Source organism: Prinia subflava, chromosome 8, assembly GCF_021018805.1.
Source record: "Prinia subflava isolate CZ2003 ecotype Zambia chromosome 8, Cam_Psub_1.2, whole genome shotgun sequence".
NCBI classification, from domain to species: Eukaryota; Metazoa; Chordata; class Aves; order Passeriformes; family Cisticolidae; genus Prinia; species Prinia subflava.
In genome coordinates, this window is record NC_086254.1 from 5,469,905 (window position 1) to 5,495,099 (window position 25,195).

A 25,195-nucleotide genomic window follows, 5' to 3' on the forward strand; every position below is an offset into this window, starting at 1 on the left:
ATAGCATCCTTATCTCAACACAAACCCCAGAAACTCATTTCCACTTTCACTAGCAAGATGCGAGTGCACAGTAACCCTGCCCTAATATAATCACAAATGCTATCCAAGCTATCTCACCTTTCCAGCAAGGATCAGCTGCAATAAAACACAAATGTCAGAGCAAACTGGTGGGAAAACCTCAACCCACTGTAACCCAGGACGTCACCAGCCTGGTGGTTCTGTGCAGAACAGAGGAAAACAGGCACAGTGAGATTCTGCAGGTCACTATGAACTGTTCCTGTTTGCCATGCTGATTTATAGAAGGCAATTCTAACTCTCATAAAGAGAGGGTGAAGAGAGGCAGGTAAGGAAATACTGCATGAAGCTGGTATCACAAATATGCTGTAAAGGAAATCAGAGCCATGATACTGCTTAACCTGGCTCTCAAGAGATCTGAGCCTGCATTAAAAGGAATTCTGTGCACGTGGCACTATCCGGAGGTCTGAGATAACCTCATGGCCTTTGACAACACAGGAATAACACCCCCTGAGCCTTTACCTCTTCTGCACAATCAAGTTGATGTTCCTCAGGGCAACATACTGAACTTCAGGCTCTCCAGACAGCAGGGTCACCAGAGGAGGGGCCAGTTTCTTCAGCAGCATGTTGTAATAGTCAGAGTCCTTGGGAAGGAGCTCCAGGAACTTCATCAGGACCTTCACTGCTGACAGCACCACTGCCGAGTTGGCGTGAGACAGCCGGGGGGTCACCCGCTCACAGATGCTGGGGACACAAGAAAGGGTTCAAATGGATTCCAGGATGCCAAATGGTTCAAAACTAAATTTAGGAGATGGCACATAGCTGAAGGCAGCTTCTCAGACACTGTTTGGATTTGGTTTTGTTCACAATAAACGAGCTAAGTCCTGTTTTCCTGAATGCAGCAGGAAGCAAACAGGGATTTCTCTCACAGCTTCAAGTTTCTCTCCTGCCACAGTCAGCTCAGGAACAATTCCACACTTCCTGCATTTTTGTGGTGGTATTCTCTATTTGTGTGATCCTGTCTGTCACTTACAAACATAACTTTAACAAAAACAGCTACTGGAAAAACACTTTAGCCTCCATATAACCATTCAGAGGTGATACACGCTTCTGGCTTGCTTGGGGGGTTGCTGTCATTTCAACAAAAAAAGACTTCTGTTCCTCTGAACATACAAGAAAAGAGTGACCTAAATATCCTCCCAAATCTCAGCTTCACCACTTGTCATAATGGATCCTGTAATCAAACAGCATCCTAGACAGCCCATCCCAAAGAGAAAGGAAGTTTGGGTTCATATGGTCTTTCTTACAGCATCTGTCAAGTTTCTTCCCACTCCCTCCTGCACATGGCTAACCCAGAACAATCTTATTCCCATCTGTGCCTCCTGAAGTTTCTTTCCTGCAAGATTTGCAGCTCAGTAAAGAGCAAACAAATCCAAGTCAGGGCTGGGGCACCCTCAGCTGCCTCTGCTCCAGGTCACCTGCAATGCCCCAGCAGGTTCCTCTCTCTGTGCCTCAGTTTCCCCACGCACAGGGGAGTGACACCAGCCTTGCTGGAAAGGAGGGTGGCTTTCCCAGCTCTGTCTGAATTAAGGCAGGCTCCAGGAGATAAACTCCACACAAAGGAGCAAAAGGAGTTCCTGCCCAGGCATTTGGATAAGCCACTCTTCAGAGGAACTGCAGCTGAGGAATTGGGACACGCTCACAGCTGCTCAGACCAGCGGTCAGTGACAGAGCTGGGATAACACTGGTCTCACACCCTGCAGATCTCTGCAGGTTTCTAGCACTCATTAAGAGCTGTTTCTGGCACAGACACAGAACACAAGGGGAAAAAAAACCCAGCAAGACTACTGGCAGGCTTCTTAGAAATAGTGCATTTTGTGTCTCAAAAAAAGTCGGTGAAGAAACCCATCAAATTCCAAATGGCCTGGCCAGGATTTTGCATGTGGGCTTGTGATCCTTCCTCCCCCTCCATCCCCACATCAGCTGCATTAAATACATCATCTCAGAGTCTCCCTGTTCCAAGTTACTTTTCTGGCTGAATCCTTGTTTTCTTGGGAACACAATCTGGCTTTTTGTGATTCTGGAGACAGATGAGGGAGAGGCTTGAAGTGCACAAACTAACAGCCCACTACCCAAACCCTAAAGTCTTTCTCCTTAGGTTTAGTCATTGCAGTTAAAGGTAAAAGCACAAAGGTGAATTTGGAGCAACAAGAAAAAGAATTTCTTACCTTTATTTTCACTTCTATGATATCATACCCTAGTTTTCAGTGGGAAAATATTCCAGTCTCAGACTTGTAGTACTTTGGAGACCCACAAACCTATAAATGCTTCTTGCCTCTCAAAGCAGCAAAACCAAATAGGAAAGTTCTGTTTTAAATCAGAAAATCCTGCAAACAGTGCTTTCACTGTTACAGGTTTGGTCTTGGGCTGATCCCCTCTTAGCAGTGCCAGTTCCCACAAGAACCAGCCTTTTGAATAGAAAAAAAAATTTAAGAAAGATAAACAGAGAAAATGGTTCTGCAGAGGGAAAGGGCAGGTTTCCAGCATCAGCCCCAACTACCAAAAGCAGCTTTGCTTTTAAACCTAGTTTATCAGGTCTTATTTGTGCCACAATGCCCTGTTACCAGAACTCCCTTCAGAGCTGTAACACCCCCAGCAGCCCCAAACTGCCACCAAAAAGCCACCGCACCTCTGAGCTTCCCGGTCATCCTTGGGGTTGTAGTTGGACAGGCAGTCCAGGATGAAGATCTGGCCCCACTCCGTGCACTCGTTTAAAGCTGTCAGCAGCTTGTTGATGTTCTGAGGGTTCAGATCCAGCAGGTTGCTGTTGGGGTGGGACTCGCTGATCTCCGACAGGGCGGCCACGGCGTTCGCCACCACCTGGGGGAAGAGGAGCTCCTTGTTAGCAGAGCTTGAGGGGCTTGGCAGGGATTGATTTGCTCACAGGGAGCAAACTGGAGATGTATCAGCTGCCACAGCAGTTATCTGAGCCTTCTGGGGTGCAGCACAACCTCAAACCAAGCTGCAGAGCCCAAAGCTTCACTGGGAGGAACGGGGACCTGGGATGAGGACATCACAAGAGACTTTGCTGTGGAAGGAGCTGGAGATGGCAGGGAACACCACCACCCTGCCTCCCTGCAGGCTCCACAGCCTCCCCAACCTCCAGGGGATGCTCAGCTTTACAGCCAAGGTGCCCAAACCTCCAGTTGTCCTGTTTATTCAGGAATTTGTGCCTCTTGCCCAATTTCCCCAAGGCACGTGGCTTAACAGTGATCCAGAAATGAGCCAGCAGGTGCCTGGCAGCCTCCAGCCCTGCAGCAGCACTGGCAGGTCACACAGTTTGAGAGCAAACAAACAATTTCCCTAAAATGGGCAACTCCTGCTAGATTTTTAATAACCTATATTTCAATTCCAGCTTCCAGAACATCCTTTTGCTTTATGGAGCCATGGTAAAGGAAGCACTCCAGCACAACATCCCTTGAAAATATTCTTGTTGCATTTAGGACTATATAAGGTCTTCTCTTTTCTAAGCACAGAAAGGAGGTCCAGGATCCAGCTTGACACAAACAGAAGTGGGAGTGCAGCATAAATTTCTAATTCTTAGTTCCGTACTCAAATTCAACAGTTATTCAGACTCCATGGGAATTTTTTTTTTAAATAGAAGAGCTGCAGAATATAGAGACAAAATAGAAAATTTGCAGATGAGACTAAAGTCTTGTTTAACTAACAGGAGAAGGGATTTAAGCTGACTTTGACACACAAAACTGAAATCCCCTATGAAAAGGCATTTTCAGGACATTTTACAATGTACATCATGTCCAGCCCAACTCCCAGTAAATACCCGCTCAAATGAAGATTTATAGTGTTATTTTCTATGAGATTAAGGCAAAGAAATATCTTATCTAAAATCACCTGACTGTTCGGATGACTAAAGATGCTTTTGATGCAATACAATGAAAACAAGAACAGCACAACCAGAACTTTCCCTGCCTTGTTCTCATCCCTGCTTGTCATTAAACCAATATATTCCAAAGTCATTGCACAGGCACAGTAATGTTGATTGTTCTGCATTTCACACCTAGAGGTCATAGATAGGATTTTGATCCAAGATTTTATGAATTTCATTAGTTGAATGAGCCTTCTGTCACCAAAATCATTAGTAATCAGTGCTGCTGTCTTCTTGTACTGTTTTAATGAGGAACTTGTTAAGATAGGCTGCTTATTCTCCTCATTATTTAATTTGCCTGATTCCTGAATGGTTAAAGTGACACAGCATAAAACTGAAGTAAAAGATTTTTAATATCATTGTATTTTTAACGTTTATCAGTGAAGAAAAATCACAAAAGAAACCGAAAAGTTCAAAGTCCTCATAAAAAAGCACTTATAAAATGAAACTACTTTGGGAAAAAAATTTGAATTGACAAAAAAAATTTACAGAGCCAAAGCATCAGAGAAAGGGACCTGTCAGTTATACTGAGAGACAGGAGCTCTGACAAATGCACTCACACTGCCAGGCACTTTGTTGAAGTAACTGATAAATTAGTAACTAATAGAGAATTTTAGACTAGAACTGAGACTGAAGAAGAACTCTAGAATCACTGAGTCCAACCATTAACCCAGTACTGCCAAGCCCACCCCTAAATCATGTCCCAGGTGCCACATTCAGATGGTTTTGGGCACTGCCAGGATATCCTAAACCCTGGGGGAAGTACAAGTCAAAGCAGCTGTGGTTATATTTCCCTCCTTGCAGATCCATGGAGTCTATCCCTGTGTTTGCCACACACAAAGGATGCACAGAAATGCTCTTCCCATGGGTGGAGAACAGCAGCTCCAACCCAGAGACCAAACTGTGAGTGAGCTTTTGGGACACCACATGGCAATCCACTCGAAATTCCATTCAAAGCATCCATGAGGAAGTGGCAGAAGGCCAGATGGACTTAGGAACACGGGCTGTGGTCTCCTTGAGTGTTGGAAAAAGGAGTGGGAGGGGTTGGCAAACATCTGGTGGCAGCTCAGTCCTGCCAGAGGAGCTGGGATCTACAACCTACAGTCCACAATTAAAGCTGGTCCTCACCTCCCACCACAGTGACAAGGGGATAAATGAAGAAAAAGAGGATCAGGGAAAGGGTGGGGAATAAATTCAAACTTTAAGCAATATTTATTTAAAAAAAAAAAAAAAGGACTTGCTGGCGATTTGCACCGAACATATTGATGTGTTATGGTGTTGTGCTATGCCAACAAAACCAATCAGCATCTTCAAGGCTTTTCACACAGCCCCAGCACAGCTGAAAGGCAAACAGCTCTCAGGAAACAGTCCAACACAAACACTGGCTGCAGCACACACGCTCACCTCTTCCCTGGCACTGCCACTGCCTCAGCCAGGAACAGGAACACGCGGAGCTCAAGCCAGCACTGCACAATTCCAGCACACAGCTCCTGCTCTGCCAACTGCTCCCGCCAAGTGAGAGGTCAGGTCAAGGACTGAAGCATCCCTCACTAGGAGTGAGCACTCAGGTGTGGCAAAAAGCCCATAAAGAACCATCCAGTACCAATTCTGGTGTTGTATCACCTGCTAATCCACTGTGTGCTTTGGCACTCATGGAAGTGCCACTGGGAATATTTAGAAAGATGGTTTTTGGCCAAAAAAACCCTGCAACGTCAAAGCTGAACCTTAAGTCTTCAGCTGGGTTGACACTTCTTCCTTAACACAGCAACACAATATCATGAAGTCCAACTACAATAAACAGCAAGAACAAAGTGATAAGTTACAAGAAGTTATTTTTTCTTTAAAATACAACATGATGAAATTTCTGGGGGAACTTAAAAGTAAGCTAAAGCTTTACAGCTTTTTATAGGATCAAGGAATTAGACAAGTTTCACAGGCTGATGGAAAAAAACCTCCTAAGTTTCTTTAGCAAACAAGGTACTCTCTGCTTTTCAAAAAATGCCCCAAGTTTATTTTGATGAGAAACCAATCACTTGTATGACTTATCCCACAGATTGGAGAAGCAGAATTAAAGTACATAAAACTAACAGCTGGTGTAGTCTTGAGTTCTCAAAAATAAAGAAAAAAATGGAGGTCGACCCAGTAGCCATAGATCTGTGAGCCCAACCAGCTAATGAACAGGAAAAAGCTTTTAAAGCTTGAAATTCCAAGTTAACTTCACTGCAAAATGCCTCATTTGACTCACAATTAAGAATACCAACTTTAAGCTAAGAGCAACCAAATGATGATCTGCCTAAAAATCCCCTAGAAAATAAAAATGCAGAGCAGATTGAAGAATTAATAATAATTAATAACAATAACAGGTCCCTGGCTTGCTGATGTAAATCAGTTCACCCTCGGGTACATGATGGTATTATTCAAATGCAGCCACAGCAACATCCCTTTGGAGCACAGATGAGCTGAATGACAATAAACCTCCTTTTGCCTGGAATTTCCCAATAAATTTAGGTTCTTGGAGAAGAAGCTTGGGATGATGATAACTAAAATCTCCCAGGCTCTTATTAAAAAAAACCCAAAACAACAAAAACCAATAAAAACAAACCTCTACACTTAGAGCTACACCACAGCTTTAACAAGAACCCAACAGTTTTAAATCCACCTCCAGACAAACTCCCCTCTGCAGCCAGGGAGAGCAGACCCGACCTCTTGGGAAGCTGCAGAGGCAGGAGCACTGTGATTTCCAAGTGATTCCTTCTGGCAGCTCAAACCCTCAGCTCAGAGCAAATGGTATAAAACAGCAGCAGGGAGGGAAGGGCGTGGGTGAAAACCTGCGTGTCTGCCTGGCAGCCCACACAGAAAAGCTTTGCAGGGGCTGGGGGGACAGGAGGGAAGCTCGGCACATCCAGAATGCCAACCAGTCGAAGGAATCAGATTATTTCCCTAGCATCCCAAGCTAATTGGAAATTAAACCAAGTGTGTAATGGAGTTAATGAAATACAATGTTCTGCTGCTCGAAACGGGAACCTCTGGCTCGCCACGCTGTTAAAGTGAAGGGGAAATGAAGAAAATGAGGAAATGTGAAGGGACTCGGAGAAGATGCTGAGGGAAGGCAGCGTTCCCTCCACAGCAGGAGGCTCCTGCCCTCAAGGGAGCCAGGCTCCAGGAGATGTTTTTGCCAATGGAGAGGTGCTGACATTTCAAAGAGCACTCTGGGCTTGCAGGGCACATCCACTCATTTTATGCCCAGAAGGTCCCTAACAGGTGCTCTCCAGAGAACACAACCCCTCATCCTGTTCATGGCATAACTTTTATCTCCAAGCCCTCCTTACTTTGCTTCTCTGGGAACAGCTCAGGAACCATTAAAATCTCTTATATGGAAGGTGTCCCTTATCATGGCAGGGGATGGAAAAAATTGAGCATTAAGGTCCCTTCCAACCCAAACCCTTCTGTGATTCAATGATTCTGTGAAATGGCTCAACCATGCAAGAGAGCCCTCATGAGCCTCTCACGCTGTCAATGCTTGTTTGTATGTACAGATATAAATTAAAGCTCTGAGAGACTCACACATTTCCAGTTCCCTGATCACAGCCCAAAAACTGCCTGGGTGGGGAAGACCTCCTGGCTTGCTTTTTGCAAGTGGGCTGAATTTTTTATGGAGGTGGCAATGGAAGGGAAGTTAAGTGTTATACTTCCCACGGTGTGCTTGCCCTAACTGGGTTTTGCATTTCCCTGCAGAAAAATGACACTTTGTGGCAGACTGGAACATCACTCCTGCTCTCATATCCTTGCAAAAATCAGGATGTGTGAGCTGTAAGGCAGGAAAACAAGCTTCCCCCAACTGTTGAAACTCTTGTGGTAGGTGGGCAAGAAGCTGCTCAGGGATGGCTCCATCACAAGGGGCTTCTTCTAGGCACAGCTGAGCCCTCAGTGCAGGAAATGAAACCCCACAGGAAGACACAGAGGGTCTGCAACTCCCTATTTTCCTTCCAGAAATCACTGTGGTGTGATCCCAGTCTGGATCAGGCACCTATCATAAACATCAGAAAGGTTTTGCTTTATTTTTTTTGCAATTTTCTTTGCAGAGGTTCTCACTGGCACCATCCAGTGGCAAATGGGCTGTCTCTGATCTGAGCTGAAAAAAAGCACCAGCTACGCACCAAATTCCTTACAGAGCCCCAAAAAGGGGGGTGCAGAGCTACAAAACATCACAAACACAACGTTATCTGACAAATGGTACTTGTCAATAGCTGGAAGTGTCTGCTCCAATGGAAAATAACATGTAGACACACGTCAACAAAATTCCCAGCACACTGATTGATGTTAGAGATCCTGGAATGATCTGTTCAGCAAGACTAATGCTTAGGAAATTAGGCACATATTGGTGGCTGTAATGGGAAGGAGACAAGTCTCTGATGGATGGATTTGTCAATTAGGCTTTATAAATGAGGGGTGTGGGAAGACAAACTCTGGAGCCATGGAATTCACAAATTGTCAAACTCCTTGCCTCTCTGCCAGAACTGAAGGCACAGCTTCGAGGGAAGATGCTCAAATCCTGTATCCTTCATACCAAAACCAACCAAACAGAAACACAAGTGCCACATGCATGCTTGAAACTCCCTCAGACCTCCTTAGGATGACAACCTGCAGAAAATACCCGCCCAGTAAGGGAGATTCCTCTGCAGGAGCTCATTCCAAAGCCAAAGCTGGTTTCACCAGCAGAACAAGGGGCTCAGAGTGGGAAACCAGAAGCTATGCCACCAATCACAGGTGGCAGCTCTTCTTTTTTCCCTACTTTAAGTCTTTGCTGCTGCCTGCTGCAACACACACAGCTGGTTCCTGCACTGCCAGGCAATCTCCCACATTTCTTCCCTAGCATCCCACCACACAGCCACTCTTTAGACAGGCTCCTCCATAGCTTCTCCCCATCCCTTTCCCACACTTTGTTGCTGCTTTTGGCTGCACAGTTTACCAAAAGTGTTGCTCTCCCTCCCGGGCAGCCTCATGTAAACAGCAGAAGCATCCATTAGAGAGCTCCAGAGTGCCACCACCACTTTTCAACAGCCCCAAGCAACATTCTCATTCACTGCAACATATCCATCGCCGGGTAAAAGAAATTCCGCCCACAAATGCCATCAAGTGTCTCCCAGAAGGAAATATTATCTCTACTTGCAGCACAAACATTATGAAAAAACCCCAAACCACACACAGGATCAATTCAGACATGGCTGGAGGAGTTCAAGATCCAGACTGCATCTGCAGTACTTGAAAAGGAGAGGGATATTTTTTGCCCACAGGACAGAAAGGGTGTCCTGGAGCAGCCTCAGGCTGATGAGATGCTGCAGAGCCCACAGCTCCCAGCAATATTCAGCTCCATACTGGGATGTGGATTTTCAAGTCCTTCATGAGCAGGAGTGATGAATTCATCCAGCAGTGACACCTCACTCCTCCCACCAGAAAAAACACCAGCTGCAGAGGGAAAACACAGGGCTGGGAGAGTCCCCATGAGGAACAGTGATCTCCTGTGCCCAGGGAGAAGGTGGTGTTCCACTCCCTGTTGGATGAGACAATTTCCACATCCCTGACTGCCTCCCACAAAGTCCTTTTGGGACTCAGGGGATCACCAGTTTCTCAGCAAGGGGTTCTTTTCTCAGCTTTACTACACAGAGAGGGATAAAATTCCTGCAGAGGACAGGCCCAGGAAGAAAAAGCTCCTTTTGCTTCTAAACAGGCTCACTCCTCAGGACATCATCCCAGAGACATTCTGCTTGCCAGCCAGAAGGAAAAATAAAAGGATCATCTTCCTTTATAGGGTCATCCAGGAAGCTCCCCCACACACACTCTGAAGTTCTGGCAGAGAAGGAACCCACATCCCTTGCAGGCACAGCAGGAGAGCCAGGAGAACACTCTGATTCATCTCTAAAAGTTTTAGTCTCATCTGTGAGCTGTGGAAACTCAATACAGCTGGAGGGAATTTGGATTAGATCAAGGTGGACCTCGCCACCTCCAGCTGTCAGATCTCAGATTTCCTTCTTAGTGTGGTTAATGCTAAAGGCAAAAAAAACCTCCTAGGTACAAGAGATTTTAATTATACTCCACACACTTGGAGCATTTACTAATGAGTTATGTGATCTCAGGTTACTCTGTGCTGAGTCACAACAGTATTTCTCGCAGTAAATTGTGATGTAGAGGGTGTAAAACACAGCACAAAAATGTCTGTACAATCCACAAAAACACAGGAGCAGAACAGCCACACCTGAAAAACCTAGGATCCAGCATGAGGAAGGAGAAATGCTACAGGAGGCAATTAAAAACTGAACAGAACCTAGAAAATAACAGGGAGAAGGTGACATCAGTTAACTTAAGCCATGTGGATAACAAAGAGATTGGCAAGGAATCTATTCCATGGGTTAAAAGTTACCTTAGAAGGTGAAGGATTGAAAATGCTTGGAGAGAAAGGTTGTTCCATTCAAATACTAAAAGCCCAGTAAGGCTTTAGATGGATTTCCTCTCATGTTTTTCTGCTAATATTTACATTCCTGAAGAAAACCAAGTGCCGGGATAAAAACCAGGAGGAAAATAGTTACAAAATAAAGTATCTAAAGATAGTCAGCTTTCCTTCTGCTTTCAGCTGCTGCCATCTCGTGGTCTGCTCTCCCTCTCCTGGGCTCAGCACTTCCAACGTTCCAAGCAGGAGCAGTCATTGCATGGGATTCACAAAGGCCAGAACAAGACAGCAGCAGGGAAAAGAATAATAAAAGAAGGTTTTTCCACGACTTGAGAGAACCTCTGGCCACCAGTGGGTGAAACACTCCTACCTCTCTCCCCTCAGTATCACCTGCTGCTGGGTGTGAACAGTGTTCTGCAGGAACAGAGTGCACAGAAATCTCATTTTGGAACCATATTTTTGTCAGAACACGAGGATTATGGGAGAACAGGCTTCTGAGTTGCACTATACCCAGGTTACCGGCAAGAGAGGTGCTGAGGACTGAGCAAGTGCAGCAGCCCAAGGCAGCCAGGCCCCAGCTTTGTACTCCTCCAGCCCTGCTTCTGCTGAGCTTCCTGTGCAGAAATGCAGGGTGAAAAAAGAAGGATTTGCCTTAAGACAGCTCTGGGAAGAAATGAGGGCTCCCTCTATGGAAGGATGCTCTTCAGCAGGATCCCACCTGACAAAGGGCAGCCACACTTCAGACCCATCTGTAAAATGAGATTAAAGACTCCTCCACCATCAAACTTCTGCAGGGCAACTGAACCGTGCCCTTGTAAGGGGTTTTGGGCCATGGCCTGCACAAGACATCTCAGATAACTCTGCTGTCATGTCAAAAGCCACCAGATACATCCATACCAATGTATCTGCAATTGGAAATTTGAATTAATTCACCCAGGAGATGCACCTGCACAAAAGATCACTTCATGTGAGCTGAGGCCATGTCCTGACAACAAAAAAACCCAAATAAAGGGGAAAGAACCTTGGCTGTGCACCTACAGCACCTCAACAGGACTTCAATACCCTGAATATCTCCAAGGGCTGCTGGTTTATTAACACCGAATAATGCCATTACTCCAAAAATATATATATAAAAAAGAGAACAAACCCAAACTGTTTCTGACAAGGTCACCTCCAAATTAGCCAGACATCCTTACAAGGAAGGTGATCTGAGCCCAGAGAAATATGCACCCTGATCTCTGCACAATTATGAGGCAATTAGTGAGCCACAGATGGAGATGTTCCTCTACCAAGACCCAGCTAAAATGCTTAGAGCTTGCTCATGTGCTAGAGGCAACCAATTACAAAGCCATAATAAAACCCTTCTTGAGGACTATTTTTCAACTGCAGCCTTTTTTAGCTCCCGTTCAAAATCTCATTTCTCAGAAGAGAGAACAAGTGTGGATTTCCCATCGCAAAAATTCTGCTTCATTAAGTGTCTAATGTTGCCCATTTCCACAAGCCATCAAAAGAGGAGAAACATTTATAATATAAATATGAATGAGCTTGGCTAACAGGTTGCAATGATGGAGATGCACCATTTACAGAGGAATAGGCCATCAGAATAGATCCATTTGTACCATTCCTTCCAGCAAGCTTGCTTTTGATAGCCAATACTGATACACACATTTTACTTAAAAAGACCTTCCAGGCAGGAACTGCATTCCAAGGAAAAATACCTTAATAAAGATCAACTTGCACACAAATATAACTTGTCTGGCAAACAAAATTCAAGGTCATCAGGAAGTTTCATGTGGACAAAGCAGCAATGAAGTAGATTGTTTGACCAGGAAGATGAACCTTAATTAGGGGTGGATAATTCCTGTATTTTTGAGGGAACCACTGTACCACAAAGGCATCAAAGAGCATCAACTTAACTAAAAGGAATGCCCTTTCCTACTAAAATTGTAACCAGATTAAATATTGCATTAAATGAGCAGCTCTAAGAGCCTCAAGCAAAGGATAAAATCTCTCCTCATGCATCCTTAAAAAGCAAAAATATTACACCCCATCTATAGAAAAACCTGGGAAACCAGCACACAGAACACCAGCTACATAAAGTCTGCAGCTCTGAAAACACAGCCCAGGCCTCTCCTTCATCATCCCCACTCCTCAAATTGCATCTTCCTGCTGTGAATGCTCAGTTTTGGAAAGAGCAGGTGAGTACAACATGAGGGAGGTCCTGTGACCCTGCACAGCTTCAGAAGAGCTGTCCCAGCCCACCCTCATTACCACCGAGAGCTGAGTTTTCCTGATGTTTTATTAGGAAGGCCTGTGCTACTTTTGGAGGTTTATTTAGCAAATGGAGCACACACTGCTCTTTTGCTCTTTTTCCTCTTCTCACCATCCATTTAAGCGTACATTATATTAATGCATTTTTTAAATACATATCTGTGTTCTCTTGCCAGCCAATGGTTCATTTACCAAACCACTGAGTTCCAGAGACAAACAAGCACAAAGGGAAAGCAAAACCTTGTTATTTCTCCTGAAGTACCACATCTTTTCAGCAAGAGCTCTTCACCTCATATCCATGTGGCTGCAAATCAGAATAAAATCAGAGCTGGAACCAAGGCTGGGAGAAGAGGAGGTTCTGTCCCTGACCTCCACTGCTGCCTGGGAGCTGCTGAACACCAGGGCCAGCACTGAAGTGGAACTAAAGAAGGCCAAGCAAGTCCCTTCAGAGGCTGCAAGGCACACCCTCCACATTGAAATGGAACAGCAGGTGCTTCTCTGCAGGCCTCAGAGCTGCCTACACAAAGAAAGCATCTTCAAGTAGTCATAAATATTCACACAGAAGCCTGGCATAAGAAAAAAACAACAAGGAGGCAGATAAAAAGAACAACTTGTAAAAGAGCTGGATATCAGAGAAAAGAGGTGTCTGTATCTCCTGAGAGACACCATCACTCAGAGTGCTGCCTGTGACAGTCAGATACCTCGGGTTTCACTGTCTCTAGAAAGTCTCACAAGGAGCACTCAGCACCCTTCACTCTCCTGCTGAAGGGGATGGCACCTTATCACCTGCCCTTGTTTTATCTCAGGTGCCCAAAGACACCTGACAGGACAGAAATTCTGTGGTTTGACTCATGCACCAAAGAAAGATCTGTTAAACCTGCCCTAATAACGTGAGACTATTTCTTTAACCAGGGTCCATTCTCTAGAAGGGCTAAAAAAGTAGCAGTCACATTCTTAAACTCCGAGTTAAGCTGAGCTGCAGAAGTTTTCTTCCCTGCTAAGGGTCAGGATGATATTGGTATGCTCCTGGATTCCAGCAGGAAACAGTATTAAAGGAAAGGATAATGCAGTGGGGCACTTCAATTCCTTGGCCACCACCTTTTAGTCACAAAATAATAGCAGGAGACACCTGGCTTGGAAGTGGACCCTTCATCAAGCATAATTAAATGCTGATTTAGTAGGTGATTTACTCCTGTGAAATTCTTGGTCATGATCTCCACCTCTCCTCCGACAACTCATTTAACTTTATTAAAAACATTAGCATTGATTTTCTCCACTCATTACAAGCCAGTGGATTTATCTGCATTAGCAAATGCATTAATCCAGACTCTTACTCCAAGAAGAGCCAAAGGCTGCAGGAAGGCAAGAGCTAAAAGCTGTCACCAGGGCAGCAGCATCACATATTTCTTGCTCTTCTGACTCACCTGGCCAGGAAGTTACACTTTTGCAGCATTCAAGACAGGCCAAAATCCCAAATAGATCAAATGACAGAAGACACTTCCTGATTTCTGAGGCAACAAGTGTTCTCTAACCAACAAAATCATCCCAAGAGCAGCAACTGCAATGAAGAACTCTCAGGGTTGCTGTTCCCTGAGATTCTCCTTGGGATTGCTGTTCCCCGAGGTAATCAGGCTTTTGAGCTTCTCTTGCCCAAAAGGTCTCAATGCTGGAGCCAGAGCAGACAAGCTGAGTCCCCAGTCCGTGTTTCCAAGGTTGTTTATTCTTCATTATCTCAGTTCTTTCTCAGCTCTGCAGGGCATCTCCAGCAGAGCAGGACACGGGGCAGGACTGGGGCGGATCAGAGGGTCCCGGACCCTTTGTTCCATTTCCCTGATCCAACCACCGTCCACAATGAACTTTTTATTTACAGAATTTTGCCAATACTTACTACCCATGTTAACATGTCATTTCTACTCTAAACCAATCCTTGAGATCCAACTCAGCAGAAAATGGGGGAAAAGAACAAGAACAAGGAGCACAGGGACCACTCCCCAATTCCTCCATCTTGCCTCTTCAAACCCATATACTAAAAATCCTGGATTCTACATTTACACTCTGTGATAAACTAAATATATGTACTTATTTTGAATTCTCTCAGCTTGTGATTCTTCATACAAAGTGGGCATTCACTCCCATGGCCAGGGATCAGAGACAGTGTCCTCCTGGGCTCTGTGTGAGGCTGGCTGAGCCCCTTGGACAGATCCCAGCCCCCCTGTCCGGTCTCCAAACCCTCCAGGGTGGCCAGAGGGATATTCTAGACTCCGACAAAGAACCTTTCACATCTGCGATCACCAAACAACACAAACGCGAGCACCGAGCTGGGAACACCTTACCATGGGATTGGAGTCTGCAATCAGGTCCCGCAGGGAATCCAGGAAGCCCTGGTCCTCCACCATCTGGGCGTTGATGTCGTGCAGCTTGGCCACGCAGACGGCGGCGGTTTTCCTCACGTAGGGGTCCTCGTCCTTGAGGCACTTGCGCAGGGGCTCGCACAGGTACTCGGTGATCTTGTCCACGCGGATGCAGCCCATGGTGCGCACGGCCAGCGCCCGGATCAGCGGGTTTGGGTCCTCGCAGTCCTGCACAGCACAGACACGCCTGCACCACAGCCACAGCCCCTGCAGTCCCTGCTGTCCCCCTCAAGCAGCATCTCATACATAAGGGCCAGGCAATTATGTCACATCAGGGATAAAAGGGCACTTGTTGCTCCACGGAAACATTTTACGCTTTCCGTCTTGTAAAATTGTCACCTGGGTGTCCCTTCATTCTCCCAGCAAAGCTGCTTTCAACATGATCCAACAGCTAAGCTGGAGAGGCAGCTCTCTGCACCCAAAATCTCACCACAGACAAAATAATTTACTGATTTCCAACTTCTTGGTTTAAAGGAGCAAGAAATAAAATAGGAAAAATCAACAACTAACCCAAATGCAACAGCCATCAATACCTATTTCCTAAACACAAACATCCCTGAAGTTACAACTCATGAAGCACTAAGCAAAGGCTGCTCTAAAGGTGCTTTTCTAAAGAGGAAAAAGAAAAGGCAGGCAGGAATGCAACATTTTGTACTCCAAGCCTATATAATTTTTACAAATACATTTGTAATAATTTGTACAAATACATTTTCTATGTATCCAATCCATCTACATCTCTGAGCTCCTCCAGAATCAGCCTGCAAAAGGATGGCTACAGAATGACCTACAAAAGGCATTTACCTTTCACTGTTCAAGTTTCCTGCAGCTGAAAAACTACTTTTAAAGCCTGCAGGAGAAGAGACACATCCTACCAGTGCACTCCACACCTTGAACTGGGAAGTGCTGAGTTAGTGCAGAGCAGAGTCAACACTCACTCTTCCCTCAGCTTGCCAAAAGGGACACCAGGCTTTCCTGTGCCGGAGTGAGATGGAAAATACCATTTTGTTAGCCCATTCTAATATAATTGCACTTTAAAGACAGACAATATTCTTTCCAGAGAGGAAGACAGACATCTTCTCTGGCCAGAAGAGCAGATCTCTTCAGCTGAGGTCTTCTCACCTCTTTCTGCCTCAAGAACCACAACAGAAACTTGAAACTCAATCCCATTCCCCAGTGTCTCAGATTTTATAGCACTTTACAAGGAGTCTCAAACTTCTTCTGAGCCTGGGTTTTACCTTGCACAACATGGGACTGAAATAACATTCCCTAGATAAGGAGAGGCAACCTGACAACAGAACTAAAGGTGACCCAGCAATCAGGCTGTTGTTTTTCCAGGGAACTGCCTCTCAGTTTCACCAGAGATAAAGGTTTTCCACACAGAGCACAGCTGGAACATTCAAACAGGAAGTTTGATATCCATGTCTCAGATACTACAAAGGCTGGAAGATGAAACAGATAAGATCTGTTTTCCAATACCAGAAGCTTGTAAAACAACAGAAGCAGCTTTCCCTGGAGCAGGCTCTCTCACAACCACTTACAAGGCTGCTGGAGTCATCTCCTTTGCAATAACCAGCAGGAACAAGTGAGAGAAAGGACCCAGATCCAGTGGATTCAGCATCCTCCTCTATGAGCCCAGCCCCACAGCAGAGATAAAGCTCCCAAAGGCTGATGGACAAAGGGATGTGCTGGCCCTTTCCTGAAGTGCCAGGGGAGCAGGTTACCTTCACAAAGCTGTTGACAGCCATGATGGCCATGTCTGGCTGGCTTTTGGCATAGTTCATCAGGTACAGGTAGACCAGCTTCTTCAGCTCCAGGTTGTCAGTCTGCATGCAGTTGACAACATCAGGGAACAGAGAGCTGGATACACAAAACAAGGATAAGCAAGGATGGAATCAGAGAATTGTTTAGGTTAGGAAATGCCAGCAGTTCCCTCAGCACCACCACATCTAAACACATTCTAAACTCTTCCAGGGATGGTGACTCCACCCCTGCCCTGGGCAGCCTGTTACAATCCCATCTGAACCTCCCTGGCACAACTGGAGGTTATTTCCTCTCATCCTGTAACCTCTCACCTGGGAGAAGGGCCTGACCCCCAACTCCACCCTCCTGTCAGGGAGGGCAGAGAGTGAGAAGGTCCCCCCTGAGCCTCATTTTCTCCAGACTGATCCCCCCAGCTCCTCCTCACCAGACCTGTGCTCAGCCCATTCCCTCCTCAGGACATGCTCCAGCCCCTCAATGTTTTTCTTGTCACGAGGAGCCCCAAACTGACCCCAGGATTTGAGGTGTGGCCTCACCAGTGCCCAGCACAGAGGGACAATCAGTGCCCTGCTCCTGCTGGCCACACTGCCCCTGATACAGGCCAGGAGCCATTGGCTCTCTTGGCCACCTGGGCACACAGCAGCTCATGCTCAGCCACAGCTGACCAGCACCCCTAGGTCCTTTTCCATCTTTCCAGCTGCTCTTCCCCATGCCTGGAGTGTTCCATGGGTTGTTGTGACCTGAGTGCTGGACCTCGTATCACTGAGCCTTACACCACTGGCCTCAGGCTGTCCAGATCCCTCTGCAGAACATTCCTGCCCTCCTGCAGATCCACACTCCCACCCACAAAATAAAAATCAGAGGTGGCATGGGAAAGGGGATAGCAACAATATCAAGGAAGCCAGAAAAACTGGAGTTCCACTTTAGGCATCCTGCTGTTTAATGAAAGGTCACCTTCCCTTTCAAAGCAGTTTGCAATGGCTTTTATAATAATAATTTAATCTCTTCTACAGCTTTAGCATAGGAGGAGGTGAAAACTAAATGCCATTTCCTAAATGTGTTTTAACTGAGGAGTTCACCAAACAAGAAAATTCTACCAGCCCAGGGCTGGAAATGAACCCACAAGAGGAAAAAAGTTGCTTTAAAATGTTTTGGTCATGTAGGACGCTTATGAAGAACCTGCCAAATTTCAGACTAGCAAAGTCCAGAGTGATTAGAAGCTTAAGCACTGACAAGCTGGGTTTCATTCAAATGTCAAGCAGCCATCTGTAAACAGCACTGCACAATAACACAGGAGGTTACACAAAGATTCTGCAGCTCCCAGGTTTGCTGTGGGGATCTAAAGGTGAAGGGTAAATGCCGCTGGCAGAAAAGATAAGGGGTTTTTTTCCCTTTCAGTTTATCTGTTCCTTCATTCTATGATGAAGTCATGATGCTGAATTTGCAAGCTTATATTGATTTCCGTGGCAACAGACCACGCTGCTGTGAATCCAGAATTATTGACTCTGCTAGGAACAGGAGAAGCTGGAAGGGAGAAAACATTCACTCAAGCAGGTTTTTCTGGTTTTCTCAGAAAACAACATTGGGGACAATAAATGCCAGTGTCCTTTAGCTGCAGTAAGACACAGGTTCAATTTTAAAATCACACATTTTAAAATGTAGCTTAAATTTATGCTGTGCCAGATGAGGCTAAGAAAAGCTTGGAAATACCTTTGTAACACTAAAACCCAGGACAGCAAGCAGCAAGAAAACATCACCTAAAGTGACATATAAAATGGCTGAATTCTGGGTATGTTTTAAATAAAAAGGGCTATTGGCACTGAGTTAAAACCACACTGCAAACAGTTGTTTCTCTTGCTTTCAGTGACAGCAAGGAGTTTAAGAAACCTGTGACTCAGGCACAGCACAGGCAAGGACACAGCCATCCTCACCAAGGTGCCATGGACATGTGTCACCACACCTGAGTCCCAGGACAACCTGAGCTGCCACAGGGACAAGTTGCTTTTACCTGACATCCTTCCCCACAGTCATGGCTGCAATAACCTTCTTGACAGCTTCTTTCCTCTTCTCTTTCTTTTCATTGTTGAGTTCAGCCTTCAGTTCAAAAATCTCTCCTGGCAGAAGACAAAAAAAAGCCAACAGATTGAACCTCTCAGGAGAAGAAAACTGTCTTGTTTTAGGGATAATTCAAGAGTGAATTTTTGCTTTCTTGGCCTGTTATTCCCACAAAACTGGTCCAGCAGCACTTGGAAGCTGTCAGAGCTTGTGGAGAACATGGTTCACTGAGAAGCAAAGCTGCAGCACTCAGGGGACTGATATGACTACACCTTGCAGAGGAAAATGCCATGAACAAGAACAACACTGCGTGTGGCAGCTCTCCCACTTCCAGGACACCAAATCACATCCCTGGAGCATCTGTTTCTCTGAGGCAACCATTACATAACCAGCACAAAAAGATACTTGGAGATGCCAGATTCGTGCCTGCAAGAAACAAACTAAGCTAGGAATTTTGCCCAGACTTTTTAAGTTTTGCTCATCGTTGCCTGCTTCCTGAGAGAGCTGGAGTGGAGCCCGAATGCTGTGGTTCCTGAAACAGGACAGCATGTGTTTAGTCCAGTGGAAAAAAGCTAAAAAGACAGAGCTACCACTAGGATTCCAAGGTTCCCACAGCAGTCTTTTCCCCAGCATGAATTCTTCCAGATGTGACCGTGTAGAAAGCCAGTTCAGGCTGGGTCACCAAAGTGGCAATCAAGTTTATAAAATAAAGCAACATGTGCCAAAGGCTGTTTATCTGCCTGTTCCAGACAGAGCCAGTGGTATGAGAAGGGTAATGCTCCCAACAGACAGACAGCTTTCCTCAGGAAGGGCAGCCAGCAGCATTCCCACTGGGAGCCACAGCCTGAGCACACGTTACAAACACCAAAATATCCCCGACAAAATTCTAGCACCAACTTTCCATTCCTCTACTTGCTCAGTGAAGAGCACTAATTAAAATTTGACACAGAGAGACTGCCAGGGACTCCAAAAGAGAAGAGAAGCTGCTGCAGTGCAGAGACCACTCGTCATCCCTCCTGCCTGAGGAAGAGCCTGGCATTACTCACCCAGAGCTCGTGCCCTGGAGCGGAGCTGAGGCAGCTCCAGCTCTCCCCCAGCCCAGAGTGGCTCCCTGCAGCCAGCCCACAAAAACTGCCTTTAGCTCTGAACTTCCAGAGCTGCTCCCTCGAAAGACAGCAACTGCATTAGCTTCATTTCTGAGCTCATTGTGAAGCTTAATGACACGTAAATAGATCAACAGTGTGGGTTTTTTCACTGGCAGGCATTCAGAAGGAGCACTCAGCCATTTTGCAAAGGAGAGGTTAATGCAAAGCTTTTTCCACATCTGCTGGAGAATGATCAGGCTTAAATTGCACTCAGCAACAGTGTTTTGTTCAAGAACAGGTTAGAAAATCTGCCTGGGACAGTCTCAGCAGAACAAGCCCTGCTCTGAAACAGCTGAATGAGTAAAATAATCCCAAAGAGCCTTTCCAGCCTTCCAGTTTTTAAGGGCAGCAGTTTGTCCTGAGGTGAACCACCACACCTGCAGTAAAGGCAGAGGAAAGTCAAAGAGAGCACCTGCAGCTTTGGAGAAAAGGGCAGCAGGAAAACCCACTATATTTGCTTGAGGTATATATCCAAAATATTAAATTCTTCACACCAACTTAATCCTGTGATGCCCAAATTAACAACCATCCTTAGTCTGGCACTTGTTAGCCAATAACCAAAACTTTATCTCTGGCCAGATCTGCTCTCAAATCCCAACGTTTTGCATTTTGATCCTTGAAAGTGCAGCAATTTGGGTTATTTTGTGCATCATAAAAACGTATAATACCCCAGTTTTGTCTTTTGTCACCGTGTGACCTACTTTGGAAGTTTCTCCCTGGATGATTAAGAAGAGAAACAGGGACAGAGCTACCAGAAAAGCACAAGTTCTCCCGCATGCAGTTAAAAAAGCCGTGTAAAAATAGCCACCCACCACCTCCAATCCACTGCACCAGCTCAACACCAACCTTTTTTATTGGTCGTGAAGTATTTGGAGTCCGTCATGGTTCCAGTTCCTTAAAACACCTGAGAATATGAAGAATAAAAACAGAACAAGTCAGCTCCAAATGCTGTCTGGTGGCAGCAGCCAGTTTGTGAGGCAGGAAGGTTGGTGAGTGAAGGAGGAAGCAAAAGCCTCACATCCACAGGCACGAGCTCCACAATCTTCATCCTGCACCTGCTGCTGGTTTTACTTGGCAAAACCAGAGATTTAAAGGGCTTGGTAAAAACACAACAGTGGCACCCAGCCCAGCTCCCTATATTCTCAGTCTCAGCAGGCAAAAGGCATTTTTTGAACTCCTTATTACCAGCAGATGCTGGTAGGCTCTGCAGCTGGCTTTCCTGGGTACACAGATTCATTTTCCAAGGAAAAGCACATCCAGTGTCTCGCCAGGCAGGAGAAGTCCATGTTTCAGACAAAGGAAACTGTCATCTCCCCCTAACGATATCTGCCTGTGCTGCATCTTGATGGAAGGCACAATTAACCCCACTTGCAACACCCACCCCCAGGCCTTTCATTCCTGTCCCTCCTTTTGTTCCCAGCAGATGCAAAACAGTGGTTTTTTCTTTTTTTGAAAAGCCATTACTTTTCAGTTCTCTCAAGCTTGAAATTGAAATATTTCTCTGCCAAGATCTGACATCCCACCTCTGAGACACACACACAGCACTCATTATTTCAGTGCTGCTCTGCTTTTTTTTCTTTTTTCCTTTTGTTTTCCTTTTTTTTTGTGGACAGGATGGAAAAAATGCTGTTGGAGCAGCAAGTGCTCAGCAGAGCCATGAAAGTGGTCTCACCAGCACTTCTCTTGCTCCACAGAGCAAAATTAATGCCTTGGAATACAGGGATTGCCCGAACATATGTGGATATCCATCATTTTATTCTTACAATTGCTAGCTGTGTGACAAATGTGAAACAATTTTCAAAACGAGCAGAGGAGTGGGCAGTTTTACAGCTTTTGATAAAAGTCTGTATCAATGCTAGGAACTATGACCCTAAAACTATCTCAAAAAGGATTGTATAATTTCTTTCCTGCTTTTTTTATTTTTTTGCCCCAATTCCCCTTTTCTTACACATCCTGCCATGACCTTAGAGGCTGCCAGCAAAGCAGTAAATCCTCTGTTCCCTAAATGCTGCCTGTCTTGCCTCTAAACCCTGCAGGTCTTGCTGGCTCAGCAACAAAAGGACCAGCACAGCTTTGAGCTCCAGGAGTGCCCAGCAGTGCAATGAGTTTGTTGTTCCTTAACCCTTCCCCTCCTCACCCCTTCACCCACCCCAATGCCATCAGCATTTCATTTTCCCCCATCCACCTGGATCAGTTTAACACCCCAGAAGCTGCTAAGGGGTAATGCCTCAATTTCCACCCCTTTCTTGCAGGATCATCCTGTCCAATTCCCAAACATCTGCATGAGGATCAACCTGTTGCTTTTCCCAGTTTCCTGGAGCTGCTGCCTGCCTGGTTTCCACCTCATCCAATTAGGCTGAATTACCGAGTTTGGTTTGATTCCTCTCCCTTTCTGCTCCTGCCAAGCTCTGGGAACACATTCCTCGTGCAGAGGAGGTTTAACCTCCTTCCAGGACAGAGGCTGGCTTGGGAAAGCCACATGAGCCACAATGAGCGTGATTTTTTTCCAACAAAAATCTCACAGCTCCCTCCAGAAAGCAGAGGCTGCTGTGGAGCTTGTTTTGTAATTAAAATCAGAGTCTGTGTTCAGCTGCAATGTTATTGCTGACAGAGTCCTTCGGGTTTGAGCTCAGCTTAAAAGGAAGACTTAAAATGTTTTTCTCTGCGAGAGTACTTGGCACAGTGCCATGCAAAAAGCACTGAACGTGGCCTCGATGTTCTCTGCTTGCATTATGAGGGGATTTGTCATCCAGGGTCACATCTCAGCTGAGCTACTCTAATACAGCTTTAACTGGGGCCAGAGCAGCAGATTAGAGAGAAAATCGAGGGGGGAGGAAAAAACCCAACCCAAACACCACAAACATCAGCCCAGTTGCACAAAGCTACACACAGAGAGGAAAGAACCCTGCTGAATTTCAGAGATGGTCGTTAGACCCCAAGTGCAGGATATTTTGTGGTTTTTCTCCTTTCAGATATTGTTGTTTTTCTCCTTTCATATAGTTGGAAGCATGAAGAATCCTAGAAACACTCAGACAGGGCCAAGCACAGCTCAAGCCTTTCCCACCTCCTTTGAGAGGTGTGAATGAGAGCTGACTGAGGGCAATAACCAAACTGCCCTATTCCAAATGCAGCATAAGATAAAGCTCCTTTTCTCATGAGCACACAGATTTCTGTTTCATGTGTGTCAGAGCTTGCTTTGCACAGTGCTCAGAGACAGCCTGCCAGCAGCACTGGGTATTATCTCATCACTAACAATCTCAGCATGCTTCACAGCAAATGGAACCAAAACTAGATATTTAAAACACTGCTGTTTGTGTGACTGCAGAAAATGCCAGCTCCTTATACACAAATCTAAACTGAGGAGAGCAAAGGTAAATTAAAATATCATGAACAGCCTTGTATTTTGAGAAGAAAAATCTACTTTAGACTGCTCCCTCCTGACTATTGTTCTGTGCCCAGCACTTGCTGAGATGGAAACAGGTAAGAGGTGCACAAAGCTGACAGCAAAAAGCTCTCCTGACCAACCCCAGCAAACAAGAAGAGATGAAAAAGAGAAATGGCTCCAGAAAGCTCCAGCAATGCTTCATGCTACAGCGACTTGACATTTCAGTGTAGACTGAACCAAAGCAAGATAAGCCTCCTCAGCCCAAAACCACACAGAAAACCTGACCCTGAGTCTGACCAACAGGGCTCCAGTCAGCCTGACCCACTCAGCACTGATCCCACACACAGGGTGGCAGGTTTAAGGGCCTTGGGATTAAGCCAAGCTCCTGGACATTGAAACCATCAATCCCTAAATCCCTGGTTTAACTCCAGTGCAAGTGATGCCACCCATTTTTCCTGGAAAGCCTCTCAAGGAGCTGCATGACAGCCTAGGTGTGGCTCAGGGCCACTGGAGAACAAGGAGAATAACCAGAACAATGGAAAGCGGATGGCAGAGGGAGAGCTGTGCCTGCAGCCCTGAACCTGTGCTGGCACAGGGATTTTGCTTCCATCCAGAGGAGCAAACACCCCCTCGGTGGTCCCCATTCCACCTGCTCCTCCTATCACCTCCCCATTCTGTGGAAGCCCCACCCCAGCTTTGCTGCCAGCCTGTCCCACACCTCCAGCAGGACTCCCAGCACCCAGCCACACTCCAGACTGACATCCCAACACCCCTCCTCAAGGCCCCTGCCCACCAGCCCTTCCCCAGATCTCTCCCAGTACCCCCCAGCTGCAGGAGCATTCCCCACAAATCCAGTTCCCCTCCCCAGCACTCCCAGTCCCAGCAGTGCCTGCTGGTCCCTGCCAGCACCCAGCCCTTACCCCTGCATCCCAGGAGCTTGCTGTGCTCATTCCCATCCCACCCTTCCCTAGTCCCAAACCCCATCCCAGTCCATCCCCCAGCACACCCACCTCACCCCAGACCAGGGTCTCCTCCCAGGGCCACTGACCCCACCCTCACCCTCGTCCCTCCAGTTCCTCTGCAGTCACCTGCCCAGTCCTCCCAGTGACCCCCCCATCCTCTTCCAGTACATCACCAGAGCCACTCCCAGTGCCTCGCCAGCGACTCCCCCCACCCCATTCCAGTTCTCCCTCCCAGTGCCTCTCACCTCCTCCCAGTACCCCCTCCCAATGCCCCTTCCCACCCTATCCCAGGAGTTCCTCCCAGTGTCCCTCACCTCTCCCAGTACCCCCTTCCCACCCTATCCCAGTCCCCCCACCCCTCGTCTCTGGTATCCCCTCCCAGCGCCCTCCCACCGTCCCCCAGCCCCTCCCTAACCAGCAGCTCTCCCCGCCCTCTCCCCGTACCCACCCGTACCTCACACCTCCTCCCTGCCCACCCTGCGCCAGCGCCCCACCACTGCCCTCACCGCTCCCAATATCCCCTCCAAGCGCCCCTCCTCATTCTCCAGCAGTGCCCCTGCCCGCCCTATCGCAGTCCCCCCACCCAGTACCCCGCCAGTGACCCTCACCCCTCCCGGTATCCCCTCCCAACGCCCCCCGTGCCCCTCGCACCTCTCCCAGCGCCCTCAGCCCCGGCCCCACTCACGGACCGGACTCACCGCTGCGGGGGCGGCGGCGGAACCGGAAGCGGAGGGGCCGGGCGGACTCGCGAGCAGCGAGATCAAACCCTCCCCCGCCCAGAGCGGCCGCGCCCCGCCACCAT

General features: G+C 46.7%; 1 protein-coding gene across 4 annotated transcripts in view; it reads right to left on the reverse strand.

Annotated features, from left to right (window-relative positions):
• AP2B1 (adaptor related protein complex 2 subunit beta 1) overlaps nucleotides 1–25,185 on the reverse strand; it is a 75,130-nt gene extending 49,945 nt beyond the window's left edge. The window contains exons 1-7 of one of the 4 annotated variants that reach the window (XM_063402509.1): nucleotides 25,092–25,185; nucleotides 20,893–20,950; nucleotides 18,855–18,960; nucleotides 16,810–16,945; nucleotides 15,011–15,256; nucleotides 2,705–2,895; nucleotides 538–759 (exon numbers count right to left, since the gene is read on the reverse strand). In XM_063402509.1, coding sequence (XP_063258579.1) covers nucleotides 538–759; nucleotides 2,705–2,895; nucleotides 15,011–15,256; nucleotides 16,810–16,945; nucleotides 18,855–18,960; nucleotides 20,893–20,929 — 938 coding nt within the window. In that variant the 5' untranslated portion in view covers nucleotides 20,930–20,950; nucleotides 25,092–25,185. Of the gene's footprint in view, nucleotides 1–537; nucleotides 760–2,704; nucleotides 2,896–15,010; nucleotides 15,257–16,809; nucleotides 16,946–18,854; nucleotides 18,961–20,892; nucleotides 20,951–25,044 lie in introns of all 4 variants that reach the window. The other 3 variants (XM_063402508.1, XM_063402511.1, XM_063402510.1) reach the window with 3 other exon arrangements.
• Nucleotides 25,186–25,195: the final 10 nt, after the last annotated feature.